The following is a 13823-nucleotide window of genomic DNA, read 5'->3' as shown; positions in this document are numbered from 1 at the left end:
TGTACCAATATCAATAAAAAGGAAGTTTTATTTTAAAAAAAATTAAATACCTTTAGTAAGTTTTGTATATTTTTAAATTGGACAAAGTGGGAAATTGGTCCCAGGCTGTTAAGCCCCCTAACAGATTTTGTAGAAAAAAATAATTAAAAAAAAGTTGTCAAAACAAATTTATAGTCCACATTTTTTCCTTTAATTGAAACTTTCCCCAAAATTTAAGGAAATTTAGCCCCGTTATGTGTATGGATTTGGCATTATTCTGTACGACAATTTGAATCCACCGGTTAAGCCATTTGAGGTGACGTCTCGGCACGGGAAACAGGCCGAGACTAACATGCACCAAAGATTTGACAGTAAAGGATGTACCGGTAATGATATTTACGTTAAAATTATTGTTTTTATCTACATATAATATTATCACAAACGTCTTTTATCGACCCTTTGTGTGTCAAACCTTCTATACCTGTTTCATAATCGAACATTTAGCCATTGCTACGAACGACACGTGCTTAGAACGTCCACATAAATGAAAGACCGTAAACACTTGTTTTCTGGCTGTGTGATCCTTAAATGACAAATGAAGTAAAAAAAAAAGTATCGAAAAAATCGATTGTAAACTCAATTCAAGCGGTTTTTTTTTAGTTTTATAAAAAAAATTAAAAACAATAATTATATTAATTAATAAGAAATATTTGTTATCATGTCACTATTTACAGAGTTTTAACCGAAAAAAAAGTCTAATATCGCGTGTACAAAAAAAACAATGTTTTTTAGAGTTATTTTTTCTACGAAATTACCTAGTAGCACGCGGGGTTTTTTTTTGGAGGGGAGTGGGGGGGTGTTAGTAGAGAAATGCGTTCTTCACACTACAATACATTGCTTTGGTTATTTTCTAACACGTGCTCCTCGTCGCATACGCCCTACTGAGGCAAAATATAATGCGATGCATAACTGTCTAAGGATTTGTCAGTAAAAATTAATGTATTTAATTAAATAATTTGGTAAGTGTTATTTGATGTTAGATAATTGTATTCTATAATAATCAATATACTCACAGTAAATAATTTTTTTTAGTTTTCTAAGTCAGAATATTTTACACTTGGAAAAACAATTCTTTAGTGTCAAATACACAATTCTTAAAATGCATAAGTTTAATACATCTATTCCTTGTTTCAGTCTAATGTTTTTCTATTTTGCTTTGATTTATAACCTTTTGCAATTTTTATTTCATATATTTATAAGTATTTAAAAATTTATAATTTTATCAGATATTTTCTTGTGAAACAGTTGGTACCTATTGTTTTTTGTTTTTCTTTTGTTTTCAGAAAACTTTCTACTATCGATCAATCAATTATTCGTACCATACTATCGAAATATTTTTCGATAGTTCAGTCGAAAAACTTTTCAGTCACTGGAACATAGAGTTATTGGTGAAAATTGAATATGTCTGAAGGACTGAAAACTGCTCCAATTACTATTCAACTTAAAATTATCAAACAAAACATAGAATTTGGTTTGGAACATTTAAATTCGACTATTAAGATTTATTTAATAGATTTATTCTCAAATTTGTCGTGACACGATAATTTGGTACTATCGATTTAGTCGATAGTTTTAAATCGATTGAAGCCATCACTACATCACTAGCAATATGGCCGTGTTTTGCTTTTAGCAATATTTAGTGTTAAAAATTGTTTACTATTCTTAAATAGGATTCAGAGATGGGTTGCGATGGTGGTACGATACCAAAAAGAGATGAGTTAGTTCGCAAGAAGAAGAAACCTGAGCAAGTAAGTTGGAGAAATGCAGCTGTGAAACTAATAAATAAGTTACTTATTTGGTCAATTGTCTTTACACATTTCTCATGCAATTTTTTTTAGGCACTATCACTCAATAAATAACCCTTGTATAATCTATAAGAAAATTACGTACTCTTTTAGTGTTCTTAATAGTTTGTTTATTTTAGATGGTACAGTCTAAAGTAAATGATGTTTGCGGGGTAGTACATAGGGTGGAAGAGAGAGTGGAGGACAAAGGGAGAAGCACTTGTTCCTGACTACTTGTCACGGGTGAAAGCCCAGTTGCAGGTGTAACCACTCCCACTATTAGTAGTTGTGAAGCTGTTCTTTAGTAAGTTAAATGAATTGAAATATATTTATTTTGTAGTTAACTTTAGCAAATTGTGATATCATGAGAAATATTTTATGTGGGTGAATCCTGATAATAGTAGAACCTATGAATTAAAAATCTAACAAAGTTATTTTGAAGTTTTAAAAATATCATGGTAGTTTTCTAGAATGGTGCTCTTCTAAAAAAATGAAAATAAGTTATGAAAAAGGTACCTATTGTGAGTTCTCATTCTAGTCATTGATTCTGTTTAACTTTATTATTTCAAGTAGCGTATTTACCTGAATATAAGACAATGATTTTTACCAAAACTGTTAAAACTGAAAGCAAGGGTCGCATTATAAACTCAAACTTGGATCTTGCCATTGGAAACAGTTTAGTTGAATAACCATATTTCACCTGTTAAACTGTATGCCACTTTAGTGTAGAGTTTTCTGAACCTCTGCACGCACGTGACAGATGGGTAATTATCGAATTATCGGACATTGCAGCTTTTCAGAACGGAAAGAAAATTAAGATTTTTATTCAGATAACATGGTTTTCACATACTACACACGTCCCTAAATTTACCCTGAAGGGATGGTTTCTTAATCCTTCTGGTTCGTGAAAAATAACAGTTTAAAGCTTACATTACAATACCTGTGTTTTCACACTGCCACCGCCATTCATTGTTTATCTGCGATCGTGTATCTCTTTGTTTAGCACAACTGTATCCAAATATGGAGGATAAAATATATGCCAATTCTTTATCCCTGGATCCTGAAGGCTTGATCCTGATGACATGATCCTTTTGGCTTTATTCAGTGGTACAAGGTGCTTGCTGTTGTAATTCAGTATGTCGGAAGATCCTGTACATAAAAAAAAATATTTTTGTTACGTAATAATGAAATATGATCGTAAGTCGAATAAAAAGGATTCTTTTTCGACCTATTAAATCATAATTATTTGTTATTTCTCAATTTCGTTCCTGTGCAGGATCTTCCAACGTACTGATCTAAAACAGCACGCGTCATGTACCACAGGATCAAGCCTTCAGGATCTAGGATACTTGTACCACCGGCCATATCAGACACAGAATACAGTAAAACAACAGACATGAAATATAAGCATTAAAAATTCCTTACAACTGCAATACAGTCATTAGTTAAACATACTTCATTATTATAACAACATCTACATTGACTAAAAATAAAAATAAAAATAATTAAAAAAAAAGACTGCCTTCTGCGATTGCTTGAATACATACATAGGTATTGTAATGTATGCTGTAAACTGTCATTTGTTCAGAAACCAGTACGAATTAAGAAACCTTCTTTAAGGGTTAATTCAGGAACATCTCAGGTATGTGGAAACATACATTCCTATTTATCGCAGGTAAACAATGAATGGCGGCGCAGCGTAAAAGCACAGGTATTGCAATGTAATATCTAATAATTTTTTTTTTTTTTTACAAACTAGTAGGAATTACGAAGCAATCCCTTCGGAGTAAAAATGTAGGGACGTGTGTAGCTTGTGAAAACCATGTCTTCCAAATTTTTTCCCCCTTACATTCTAAAAAAAACCACAAAATTTTGATGTCACCTTTTCGTTTTCTGTTCTATGTGAATCTTGTGTGGAATAGTGTGGTGAAGCAAGGTTTCTGCAGTATAACTTGCGAGAAACGTATTGGGCCTGAAACTGAATAGTGTTCAGTTAAAAGTGGCGTGTGCCTGTGTGGCCGGCCCAGTCCTGAGGGGATCCCAGGCACTGTAGGACGTGGCCCGCGCGGCTGTTCCAGAAAGACAAGGACGCGGAGCTGTCGTTCAGGTGGCAGCACTGCGCCATCTCGCAGGAGCCACTGCGCCAGCCCGTGGTGGCGTGCGGGCTAGGCCGACTCTACAACAAGGATGCCGTCATCGAGGCCATCCTGGACCGCACGGTCGCCCCCGAGGCAGCGCGCCACATCCGCAGCCTCAAGGTCAGCACCAGTGAACACCATTGCATTCATGCAAGTACATTGGTATTTAAAACATGTTATAAGCTGGTCTATAAAAGACCCGTTGCTGTACAAAAAAAAAATTTGTGATATCGCGTGTCTGTGTTTCAAATCTGTTGTTCTGAAAATCATGACAGAAATGTTGCCTGCTAGACGGTAGAACACTGTCCTGAAATGAACGAACGCCGGCAGCCGGTCATGTGACCTTGGTGGCAGAATGAGGCGCTTGATTGGTTCCAGATCACAGAACCATGGTTGCTGCAGGACTGGGAAAAGTCGGGGAGTTTTTGAAATTCCAAGCTTGCAGCAACCATGAGAACGTGCAGATCCATAGAATGTCGGATGAAAAACCTTTCAGTGTACAAGTGGTTTCAAATTTAAAGGAAAATGTTTATATTTAAATAAAAAGCTCTCCTGGAAATGTACATACCGGTACTACTACAGTTAGACCCTTGTCGTAGATCACGGCTTCGCTCTGTCTGGAGCGAGTGGGAGACAGCTGCAGACAAGAACACACATGCTATTCTTTAGCCAGGGTCTAGCAGTCACTCACATAGCAATAGCTAACTAAAATTATCAAGGCTGAGTTTCACTAGCCATGTTGGTAATTTTGGTTTCTAATCATTATTATTATTTAAGGGTTGTTTCTGTAATTCATCACAGTAGCTCTTTGGGCCACCAATTTTGTCCCTGGATATTAGTTATTTGAGCAGTGTAAAAAGGCTTCGCACGTTATCTTAATTTTGAACGTTCAGTGACTTTTTTGTCGTTGTTAGAACACTTGGAAAATTATTTGGTGACAAAAGTTGTGACGTAACATTAAGTACAAGAGAGCATTCATAATGAATCTACGAGAAAAAGTATTGAATTGTAGTAATGACTAGAAAATTAAATAACGGACCGGGGTGAGTGGGACAGAGTCTTACCTCTGAAACTATCTGACTGCAAAAACAACAAATCCCACAGGTGTCAGTAGGTAGCGTGGTTATTTTAATGAGAGGCATTGTTAGCGTACGTATGTTAAAACTTGTTTTGGCTTATTCAGAATAATCACATATTTAGTGATTGGTATGCACATGTATGTGAAACCAGCAGAGGGAGCTGCAGCGGGTGAAGCAGCGCGAGGGTGGGTTGCAGGACGTGAGGGATCTGAGGCTGACGCCCAACCCCGCCTACCAGGCCGGCCCGGAGAAGGGCGACGGCTACGTGGACCACCAGACGGCCCCCTACATCTGCCCCGTCATCGGCCTCGAGATGAACGGCAAGTTCAAGTTCGTGTTCGCCTGGGGCTGCGGCTGTGTGGTGTCGGAGCGGGCGCTCAGGGCTGTGAAGACGGAGGCGTGCCACAACGTGAGTGTCCGTCTCCGTGCGGGTTTGTGCATGCATGCTGCTGTGTTTATATGTTGTGCAAGAAATACTATCCTCACATTATAGGTTCAATAATTTCATTGAAACTAAATAACATTTATCATGCACTGAATTATCCATTTTACTTGTAATATTTTCGTTTCATTTCCTGTTTAGAGGAAGGTATTCTATATTATTTTTGCTTCTTATATCTCATGTTTCGGTACATGATTATAATAACTTCAAGTACACCCATATTCAATTGTTCATAAAATGTTTTTTTCTACTAAAATATTCCTTATCTAATGGTTTTTTTAGTTTGAAGTAAAATTTCCATGCGATTCCCAGCATGTACACAGTTAGGAATAAACAGTTTGTATGTAGCCTTCTTGATGTTCTTTATTTTTAGTATATCATTCATTCAATCGATAAAAATTATGTTTTTTTCCAAAACCCTGAAAAACTACAGGTTTCAATGTTTTTTGAGAAAATCTTATTTTTATTAATTTGATAAAATATTGCTGTACTAAAAATAAAGTTTTAAAATAAAGGCTATACACTAACAGTTATTTCAAAACTGTATACCACATGATTTCATGCTTTAAGTACCTGCTAGGTATTACATGGAAATTTTACTTTACTTCAAGCTAAAAAAAAAAAAAAAAAAACCATTAAATAAGGAATATTTGAGTAGAAAAAGCATCGGGTTGTAATAGAGAGGTGGTCGCAACAAAAAGGTTTTACTGTATTTTCAATCAAAACATACTCTAATGACGAAAACATAATCTTTTAAAATATCAAAAATCAATTTTTTTTTAAATAAGCATGTTGTAACTATTCAGAATAAAACTGTTGAGTATTTTTGTGTTAGAAAAATGTACTAAAATCGTAATGTAAAAATGAGTCACCAATGTCATTCGCAAGATCCAAACAAAGTAAACTTTTTTCAATTTTTTTTTTTGCATAAAATGTGGTACAAACTACATACACGTGCTAAATATGTGCATTATAAAAAAATTGTCAAAACGAATAAAAAAACATGGGTGTACTATGAGTTCACTTAGAGTCGTGTTGCGCAGTGCCAGCAGGCGTTCACAGCGGAGGACGTGGTTGTGCTGAACGCCGCCGGCGAGGACCTCGGGCGGATGGAGGCCAACGCAGAGGCGCGGCGCGAGCGGGCGCGCGCCCACAAGAAGGCCAGGCGGGCGGAGGGCAGCGCCAAGGAAGCAGCAGCGACGACGCCCGCCAGCGACGCCCCGCCCTCATTGGCCGGCGCCTCCTCGTCCCGGCCCGGCGGGAAGCCCAGTGAGTCTCATGCCCCGTGTCCGCATCACGTCGCCCTCGAGTTGTGCTGCTGTAGCGATCGTCAGTAAAGTATTTTCTTGCTCGTTTACTGAAAATGTAATGTGTGTTTTTCGGCATAATCGTCGCACATTTTTTTACTAAAATCAAGTTTTTAAAGTAGAAGTGCGACTTACGTGAAAAAAAAGCATTTTTGTCGAGGTAAAGTTATTTGTAAAAACAAAAATCTATTTATGGAAAGTACATTTAATTAAAAAAGTTTGGTTCACAAAAGCGTGCAGAAAATACATATTTTGTTCGTTTTAAGTAGAAAAACCAAAACCATGACCCGAACGCATCCCGGGACTAATGCATAACTATCGTCGTAGTGCACACTAACCACAGAAGAGTGCGGGCTATCAAATGCAATCGGCAAGCTATCGATATTGATATTCGAATGTGTGCGTGCATCAAACATGAATGATGCCAACTAGCGCGGGCTCAATTTTTATTAGTGGTGCACCACGGAAACGCAGACGAACAGATAAATGTTCACACATCTGACAACTTTGTATTTCTGTTAATTAAATAAGGTGGTAATATTCAGACAAAATAATAGATTTCAACTTGTCCACATCATTTATATGGGAAAAGATGTATATGGCAATATCTTACATGGAAAAAAAAATGTATATCTTATTGAGAAGATGGTGAGACCGAAACATTTGACCAAATGGGCCAGGAAATCATATTATGTGGGTACATATTTTTATTGTAATTACTGTACTTCCCGTTATAACTACCAAACTGCCTGACCGATTGCTGTTGCGTGGTGTTTTGTCCAGTCACATTTGGTATCTACGCTAAGCACTCGAAACTGTGCGTAAACAATAAAATTACTAAAACAAAAAGTGAAAACAACCAACACCAAGGGGAATGGCAGTATAATTTTTTCTGCAATTTTCTAATTAACAAACAATTTATTTCACTTGAAATATGACAATATGTAGATATTTTCAAATGTCACATCACTCATTTTATAATAATTGCATTAACTAAATGCAAGTTGCATTATAGCCTTGTGTATGAACATTTTGTATACCTACCTAAGAAAAACATACAACTACAAGTCTTATCATTTTTGATTTTGCTTTGTTTGTGTCAAAGATTGACACTAGATTGACAGTAGTAGGAAGAAAAAACAAACACATGGGCAACATTAAAATATTTTTTTAATGAAGTTTGCCGTGTTAACAAATATATGGCATACCGCTTGTATTTCATTCCAAAATGGAGTCAGTTTCAAGTGTTTTGAAACTTAAAAAAACAGCATATATATATAATTTTACGGGTATTGTACGTGTGTAAAATGCACCATACTTCATTAAAACTGCATAAATGGCAGGGAACAGTAAATGCAAAGTTCCACAGTAAAATATTTGCTAAATGATTGTATGTTTCTCTTGTATGGAATATAAAAAGAAACTTTATAGTCTTATCTGGTCGAGCACAGTGAACTTGACTTTCAAGCCGAGTCGATCTGAAGTTACTCGCTCGACTCGAGTTTCAGAGTGTCGCTGCATCTCTCATTCAACATAATTACGTATTTAAACGTTGGTTGTTGTGTGGCTGGGAGCAAGTGGGACTGGTGCGTGTTGCAGGCGGCCCGGGGGGCCCGGGGGACGCCCCGGCCAAGCGGCCCGCCGACCAGGGCCTGGTGGACCCCCAGTTCAAGCGCACCAAGGGCTCGTACAGCGTGGCGGGCGACCCCCACGCCACGGCCGTGTTCAAGTCGCTGTTCACGTCGCACCAGTCGGCGCGCACCCAGACCCGCGCCCACTGGGTCACCTACAACCCCTTCTACAACTGACGACCCTGGGGCAAACCAACAAGCTCGGACAATCACGTTGGAAACTTCACGAAAATATGGAAAAGTTAAAAGAGTACAATAATTTCAGAGAACGTTTTTCCTTTACCAATGTAATTTTGATGCATTTTCTCAATTTTTTCCTCTATTCTTTATATAATTTCCAACGGTTTCGTCGGAGCAATATAAATTTTGTGCCACATCTAACGTCTTGCAAGTTTCGACAGTTTTAAGAGTGATGTTTTGTGGCACTGTTAGTAATGATAATCGCAATGTATAAAAAGCATAGGTGCAACTATATGCAATTTTTATTCATTTTTTTTTTTTTTTTTTTTTTTTGCAAAATCAAATTTATTTTTACAAAACTATATAAAAGTGGGAATTGTTGTTTAGTTACAGTAAGGTTACCTTCAGAAAACTATAAATAACATGTCTACCAACATCTTAGATGTGCAACATCTCAAACAGTTCGGAATTACAATAGAAAAAAAAATCAAATTCTCTATGATCAAAACCGTAAGTAATATTTCTGTAATTAGCATTTTCTGTGAAGACACAACAAACCTAGTGTAAAGTGCTTTATAAGAGGGAATATTATGTGTGATTCATAATTTGTAACTCATAATTTAAAGAAAATCTATGACTTGGAGACATTTGGAACCAAGATGGTGATGTCGGATTCCTATCCCAACCCTTTACTGCATAAAGTAGTTTATCCATAGCTGGAAAAATTTGTATCATGTAAACAGGATTAATTTCTACGATTAAATTGTAAATGAGTAAGTTATGTCAGTTTATTAAAAAACTTTGATAAATTCTATTGTGACACAAATAGATACATATGTATAACTAAGGTAATATGAGTAATGATTGTTGGTTATTTCAACATGCTTAAATTTCTAATATTACATGAAAATGTGAAGGAATTAAAAGTAATGGATTTTTTATTTTTGATGAAGGAAGTAAAATAATGATGTGCAACTATTGTGACAGTCAGGTGGAGTGGCTGCAAGAAGCTTGCTCAGGGAGAGTCCTATGAACGGATTCGAAAACTTATTCAACCCTGAATCAGTTGAGTCTAAACAGTATACGTGCAACTCACTCACTGACTCACTCTTCTGTACAAATTCTAACCCACTTCCAGATGAGCTAGAAACTCAAAACTTAGTTCATACGTAGATCCTGTTCTGTAACCGACAGGAAAAATCAAGAAAAGTTTAAACTTTCAACTTTAAACCCCATAAAAAATTAAAAACTATCAAAAATCTACCAAGCCAAACCATAATGCTATTGTTATAGAAGAATCAATGCTAACACCATTGTTTAGAGATTATGGAAAATCATCCATATGATAATAGCCACAAATAACTGCTATAAACACATTTATTGATGTCAAAATTTAAAAATAGTAGTCATTAGCAGTCTTTGCAATGTCTTATTTTAGTGATTACATGAGCAATTTAAAAATCATTAATTAATCAGTTTTATTTTTTTGTCAGTAGGACCTTATATCATATTATGTCAAGTCCCAGAAAGTTTTCATCTTAGTAGGAGCATTTTGTACGTACTCATCATGTTATTTAATACTAAGGACAGAAACAATGCTAGTTTACAAAAAAAAAAAAAATAACACTCCAAATGTGACACCAGACAAAATGAGATGGTACATCAGTGAATTTTAAATTAGGTAATACAGTTAACATTTGTCTATGTCTGGCATCGTTGTAGTAAGCATTCTACAGTTTGTTTTCTTTCATGCTTTGCTGCCAAAGAAATGTGCATGCTGCTCAAGTTTCAAGGTTGCTGTTCATGTTTCAAGATCACTGAAATCGTCCGCTGCAGCGTGGGGACTGCGTCTTTCTTCAGCTCCTGGAAGAAGAACAGAATGATTAGCACAATTTAAGACTGTTGTTTTGAAAAATATTACGCACTTGTACACAAAGTTGTTATAAATTAATTGTGTTCTGTGGGGACCTAATGCTAACAAAGTACCTATTGTCCATATTGAAGTTTTTGTCATTTATAGAGAAAGTTATGTAAAGCATGGGAAAGAAAGTATTTTGTAACTCTAATTTCAACGTAGGGGGTGTTAGGACATGCTAAGGGTAAGGAATGCGTCTGCCACGGGACAGGCCAATGATAGAATACAGACACCCACCTACCAAACAAACCCAGTGGTTGATGGGTGAGTCTTGCAGAATGGCATGGATTGACGTGAAATGGAGAAGAAAGTTTCAATTTCTAAAAATTCTGCTTTTGGCGGGAATGAAAAACAGTGAGAACCCCCAAAACCACATTTTTTATAAATATTATTTTCATAATGTAATGGCAATTGTGTATGATCTAGGCTTTTTGGAACAAATACAAACTAACAAATAACTGGCATCTAAAATGAATTCTGTTATTTTACTGTGTAGCATTATGTTTATGATATTACAAGTTTTTTTTTTAATCTAAATATATGTATACGTAATTATATTTGCTAGATTGTGTAAGTTATCTTCTGTTGGAGTGCATAGTGCAGGCACCATGGCACATGTATCAGTGGGTGGATGTGTTAGATTAGGTGAGGGACATTTCTAACCAGCATTCAAATAATTTCAAATGTAGTTTTAATGTAACTAGCCTAAATAAATGTCTGTACTATTCTAAAGTATTTTAAATGTTGTTAACCAGACCAAACATATTCACAATTTTTCAGTATTTCAGTAGTAGCCTACCTCACCACTCATTAAAGATTTAGTAAACATGTCACTAAGAAAATTAAATTATTATTATTTTTTATGGAAAGTACCACTACTTAAGAATGGTCTTTTTCATTGTTACATATTGTCATGCTAATGTAATTTCCTAGGAAAGTGACTTCTGTATGAAAGAAATATTTTAAAAATGGTTTTTGGAGTACTATTCATCCCAAAAAACATCATTTAATATTTGAAAAGCCACAAACGTACCCAATTCTTGACATCATTTTACAGTTGGTATTTTCAGTGTAACCACTCACTTTAATTTGCAGTATTTTAAATGAATCTAACAAAATCTAACTATTAGAAGAATTTTAGATCTTACTATTAAAATGATTTTAGAACTTTTTAATTGTACCTAACCTAACCAAAGCAATTGTTCCAACTTCATAAACTATTTGATATGTTATTTTACAACATAATCAAGTATTGAGAAAGAAATTCAAAAATACAATTTTAAGCAGAATTTTGTTTTAATATTATTTCTAAACAAGTGCCTACTCCAGAAAATTATCCACGGGGATAACAGAAACTGAATAATTGCATGTATGACATGACTAACAAAGAACTTCGTGGAACCAGCAATTATAAAAATACTTTTATTTCGAAACATCTTCCAAACCTTTAAGCCAATGATTTAAGTTGCGAGACAGTTGTAGCTGTCGTGTGTGAGCGAGGACGGTGGATAGCGTCTCGCCAGTCCAAACTGTCCATTTGTCCGTCAGCTGAGTGTAGTGGCAGACTATTTTGTTATACTCAGTGTTTATTTTCCTTTCTCAAACTAAAAGAGCAACTGCAACAGAGCATGCAGTTTCTTCCATATTCTATGATAAAAAGATACATCCAACAGCAACAGCGTCACCAAGACGGCTCATGTGTGGGGAAATCTTCAATTCAGACCAAATTGCTGTCGAACTGGGAGCTGGACTGATCGTTTACATAGCAAATACATTGTTTCACGGATACTCCTGAACGACCCGAATACATTTGGTTTCCGATGAGTCCAAGGATTGTGTCTAAAGCCCTTGTGTGGAGTCGGAAACAAGCGAGAGAAAACATTATTTCAACAGACTCAGAATTAAATGCCAGCACATGCAATAAAAAATAAGCATTCAGCCATTTCATTTTCATTGTACCAGGGAGTCTGAATAAAGGAATAGGTAATGTTAGTTACATTGTGCTCAATAGATGGCAGCACTTGCTAAAAACCGAGCCACTAATTCAGCCATTTTTTCCCCTGTTCTACCAGGGAGTTATGAGCATGTAAGAGGTGGCTGTTAGTTGCAATAGTGCTCAATAGATGGCAGCACTATCCTGAGAGAGACAGAAGCTTCTGCCAGAGAGAGACAGAATTGAATGTCCGCCATTTTCGCCTCATTCTACCAGGGAGTTATGACCAAGGAAGAGGTGGTTGTTAGTTCCAATAGTGCTCAATAGATGGCAGCACCTGCTAAAAACCGAGCCACTAATTCAGCCATTTTTTCCCCTGTTCTACCAGGGAGTTATGACCAAGGAAGAGGTAGTTGTTAGTTGCAATAGTGCTCAATAGATGGCAGCACTTGCTAAAAACCGAGCCACTAATTCAGCCATTTTTTCCCCTGTTCTACCAGGGAGTTATGACCAAGGAAGAGGTGGCTGTTAGTTCCAATAGTGCTCAATAGATGGCAGCACCTGCTAAAAACCGAGCCACTAATTCAGCCATTTTTTCCCCTGTTCTACCAGGGAGTTATGACCAAGGAAGAGGTAGTTGTTAGTTGCAATAGTGCTCAATAGATGGCAGCACCTGCTAAAAACCGAGCCACTTATTCAGCCATTTTTTCCCCTGTTCTACCAGGGAGTTATGACCAAGGAAGAGGTAGTTGTTAGTTGCAATAGTGCTCAATAGATGGCAGCACTTGCTAAAAACCGAGCCACTAATTCAGCCATTTTTTCCCCTGTTCTACCAGGGAGTTATGATCAAGAAAGAGGTGGCTGTTAGTTCCATTAGCGCTCAATAGATGGCAGCACTTGCTAAAACCAGAGCAGATAACTAAGCCATTTCATTCTCATTCTACCAGGAGTCATAAGTTAAGTGGATTACCAATTAGTTTGCTATAAAATAATGCTGTACACATTTAGGGATGCCAGCCAGTTTGTTTTAACTTAAATCAACAATTATGTTCTCAGCCCTGCAGTCTTCCACTGTTTTTAAACATGGGCAGAACAAGACTGCCGTGCCTCCTGGGTTTAACAACGAGGTCCTGGGCGCTGCGACAAGGCAGAGACCCCTCTGACGTCTCGGGGAGTGAATCTCACAAGCAGCCTAGACTCTTACCAGCGCGTCGTTAAGGTTCAGCTTCGACTATCGCTGATGTCCATGCACGCAGCCGGACTCCACTGGTAGTCCTCGCCCAGGCGGGAGAGAGGAATAGAACCACTTTCCCCTCTGTTTTCAAATTTTTTATTATATTGGCAGGAATAACTATCTTTTGGGCACACTCGCTGT

General features: G+C 36.7%; 1 protein-coding gene across 2 annotated transcripts; it reads left to right on the top strand.

The window, feature by feature from the left end:
* Positions 1 to 1616: 1616 nt before the first annotated feature.
* On the top strand, positions 1617 to 11247 carry LOC134540946 (replication termination factor 2). Of its 2 annotated transcripts, none has more exons than XM_063384032.1 (5): positions 1617 to 1787; positions 3902 to 4111; positions 5237 to 5449; positions 6526 to 6751; positions 8389 to 11247. In XM_063384032.1, the coding sequence occupies exons 1-5, from the start codon at positions 1719 to 1721 to the stop codon at positions 8595 to 8597; spliced, it is 927 nt and encodes a 308-aa protein (XP_063240102.1). In that variant the 5' UTR covers positions 1617 to 1718; the 3' UTR covers positions 8598 to 11247. The 2 variants fall into 2 exon arrangements, with proteins under 2 accessions (XP_063240102.1, XP_063240103.1); XM_063384033.1 differs by having other exon boundaries at positions 1619 to 1787; positions 3902 to 4081.
* The last annotated feature ends 2576 nt before the right edge of the window (positions 11248 to 13823 follow it).

This window comes from Bacillus rossius, chromosome 17 (assembly GCF_032445375.1).
Source record: "Bacillus rossius redtenbacheri isolate Brsri chromosome 17, Brsri_v3, whole genome shotgun sequence".
NCBI lineage: Eukaryota > Metazoa > Arthropoda > Insecta > Phasmatodea > Bacillidae > Bacillus > Bacillus rossius.
The sequence above is the reverse complement of the archived record's forward strand: the minus strand, read 5'-3'. Positions and strand labels throughout refer to the sequence as shown.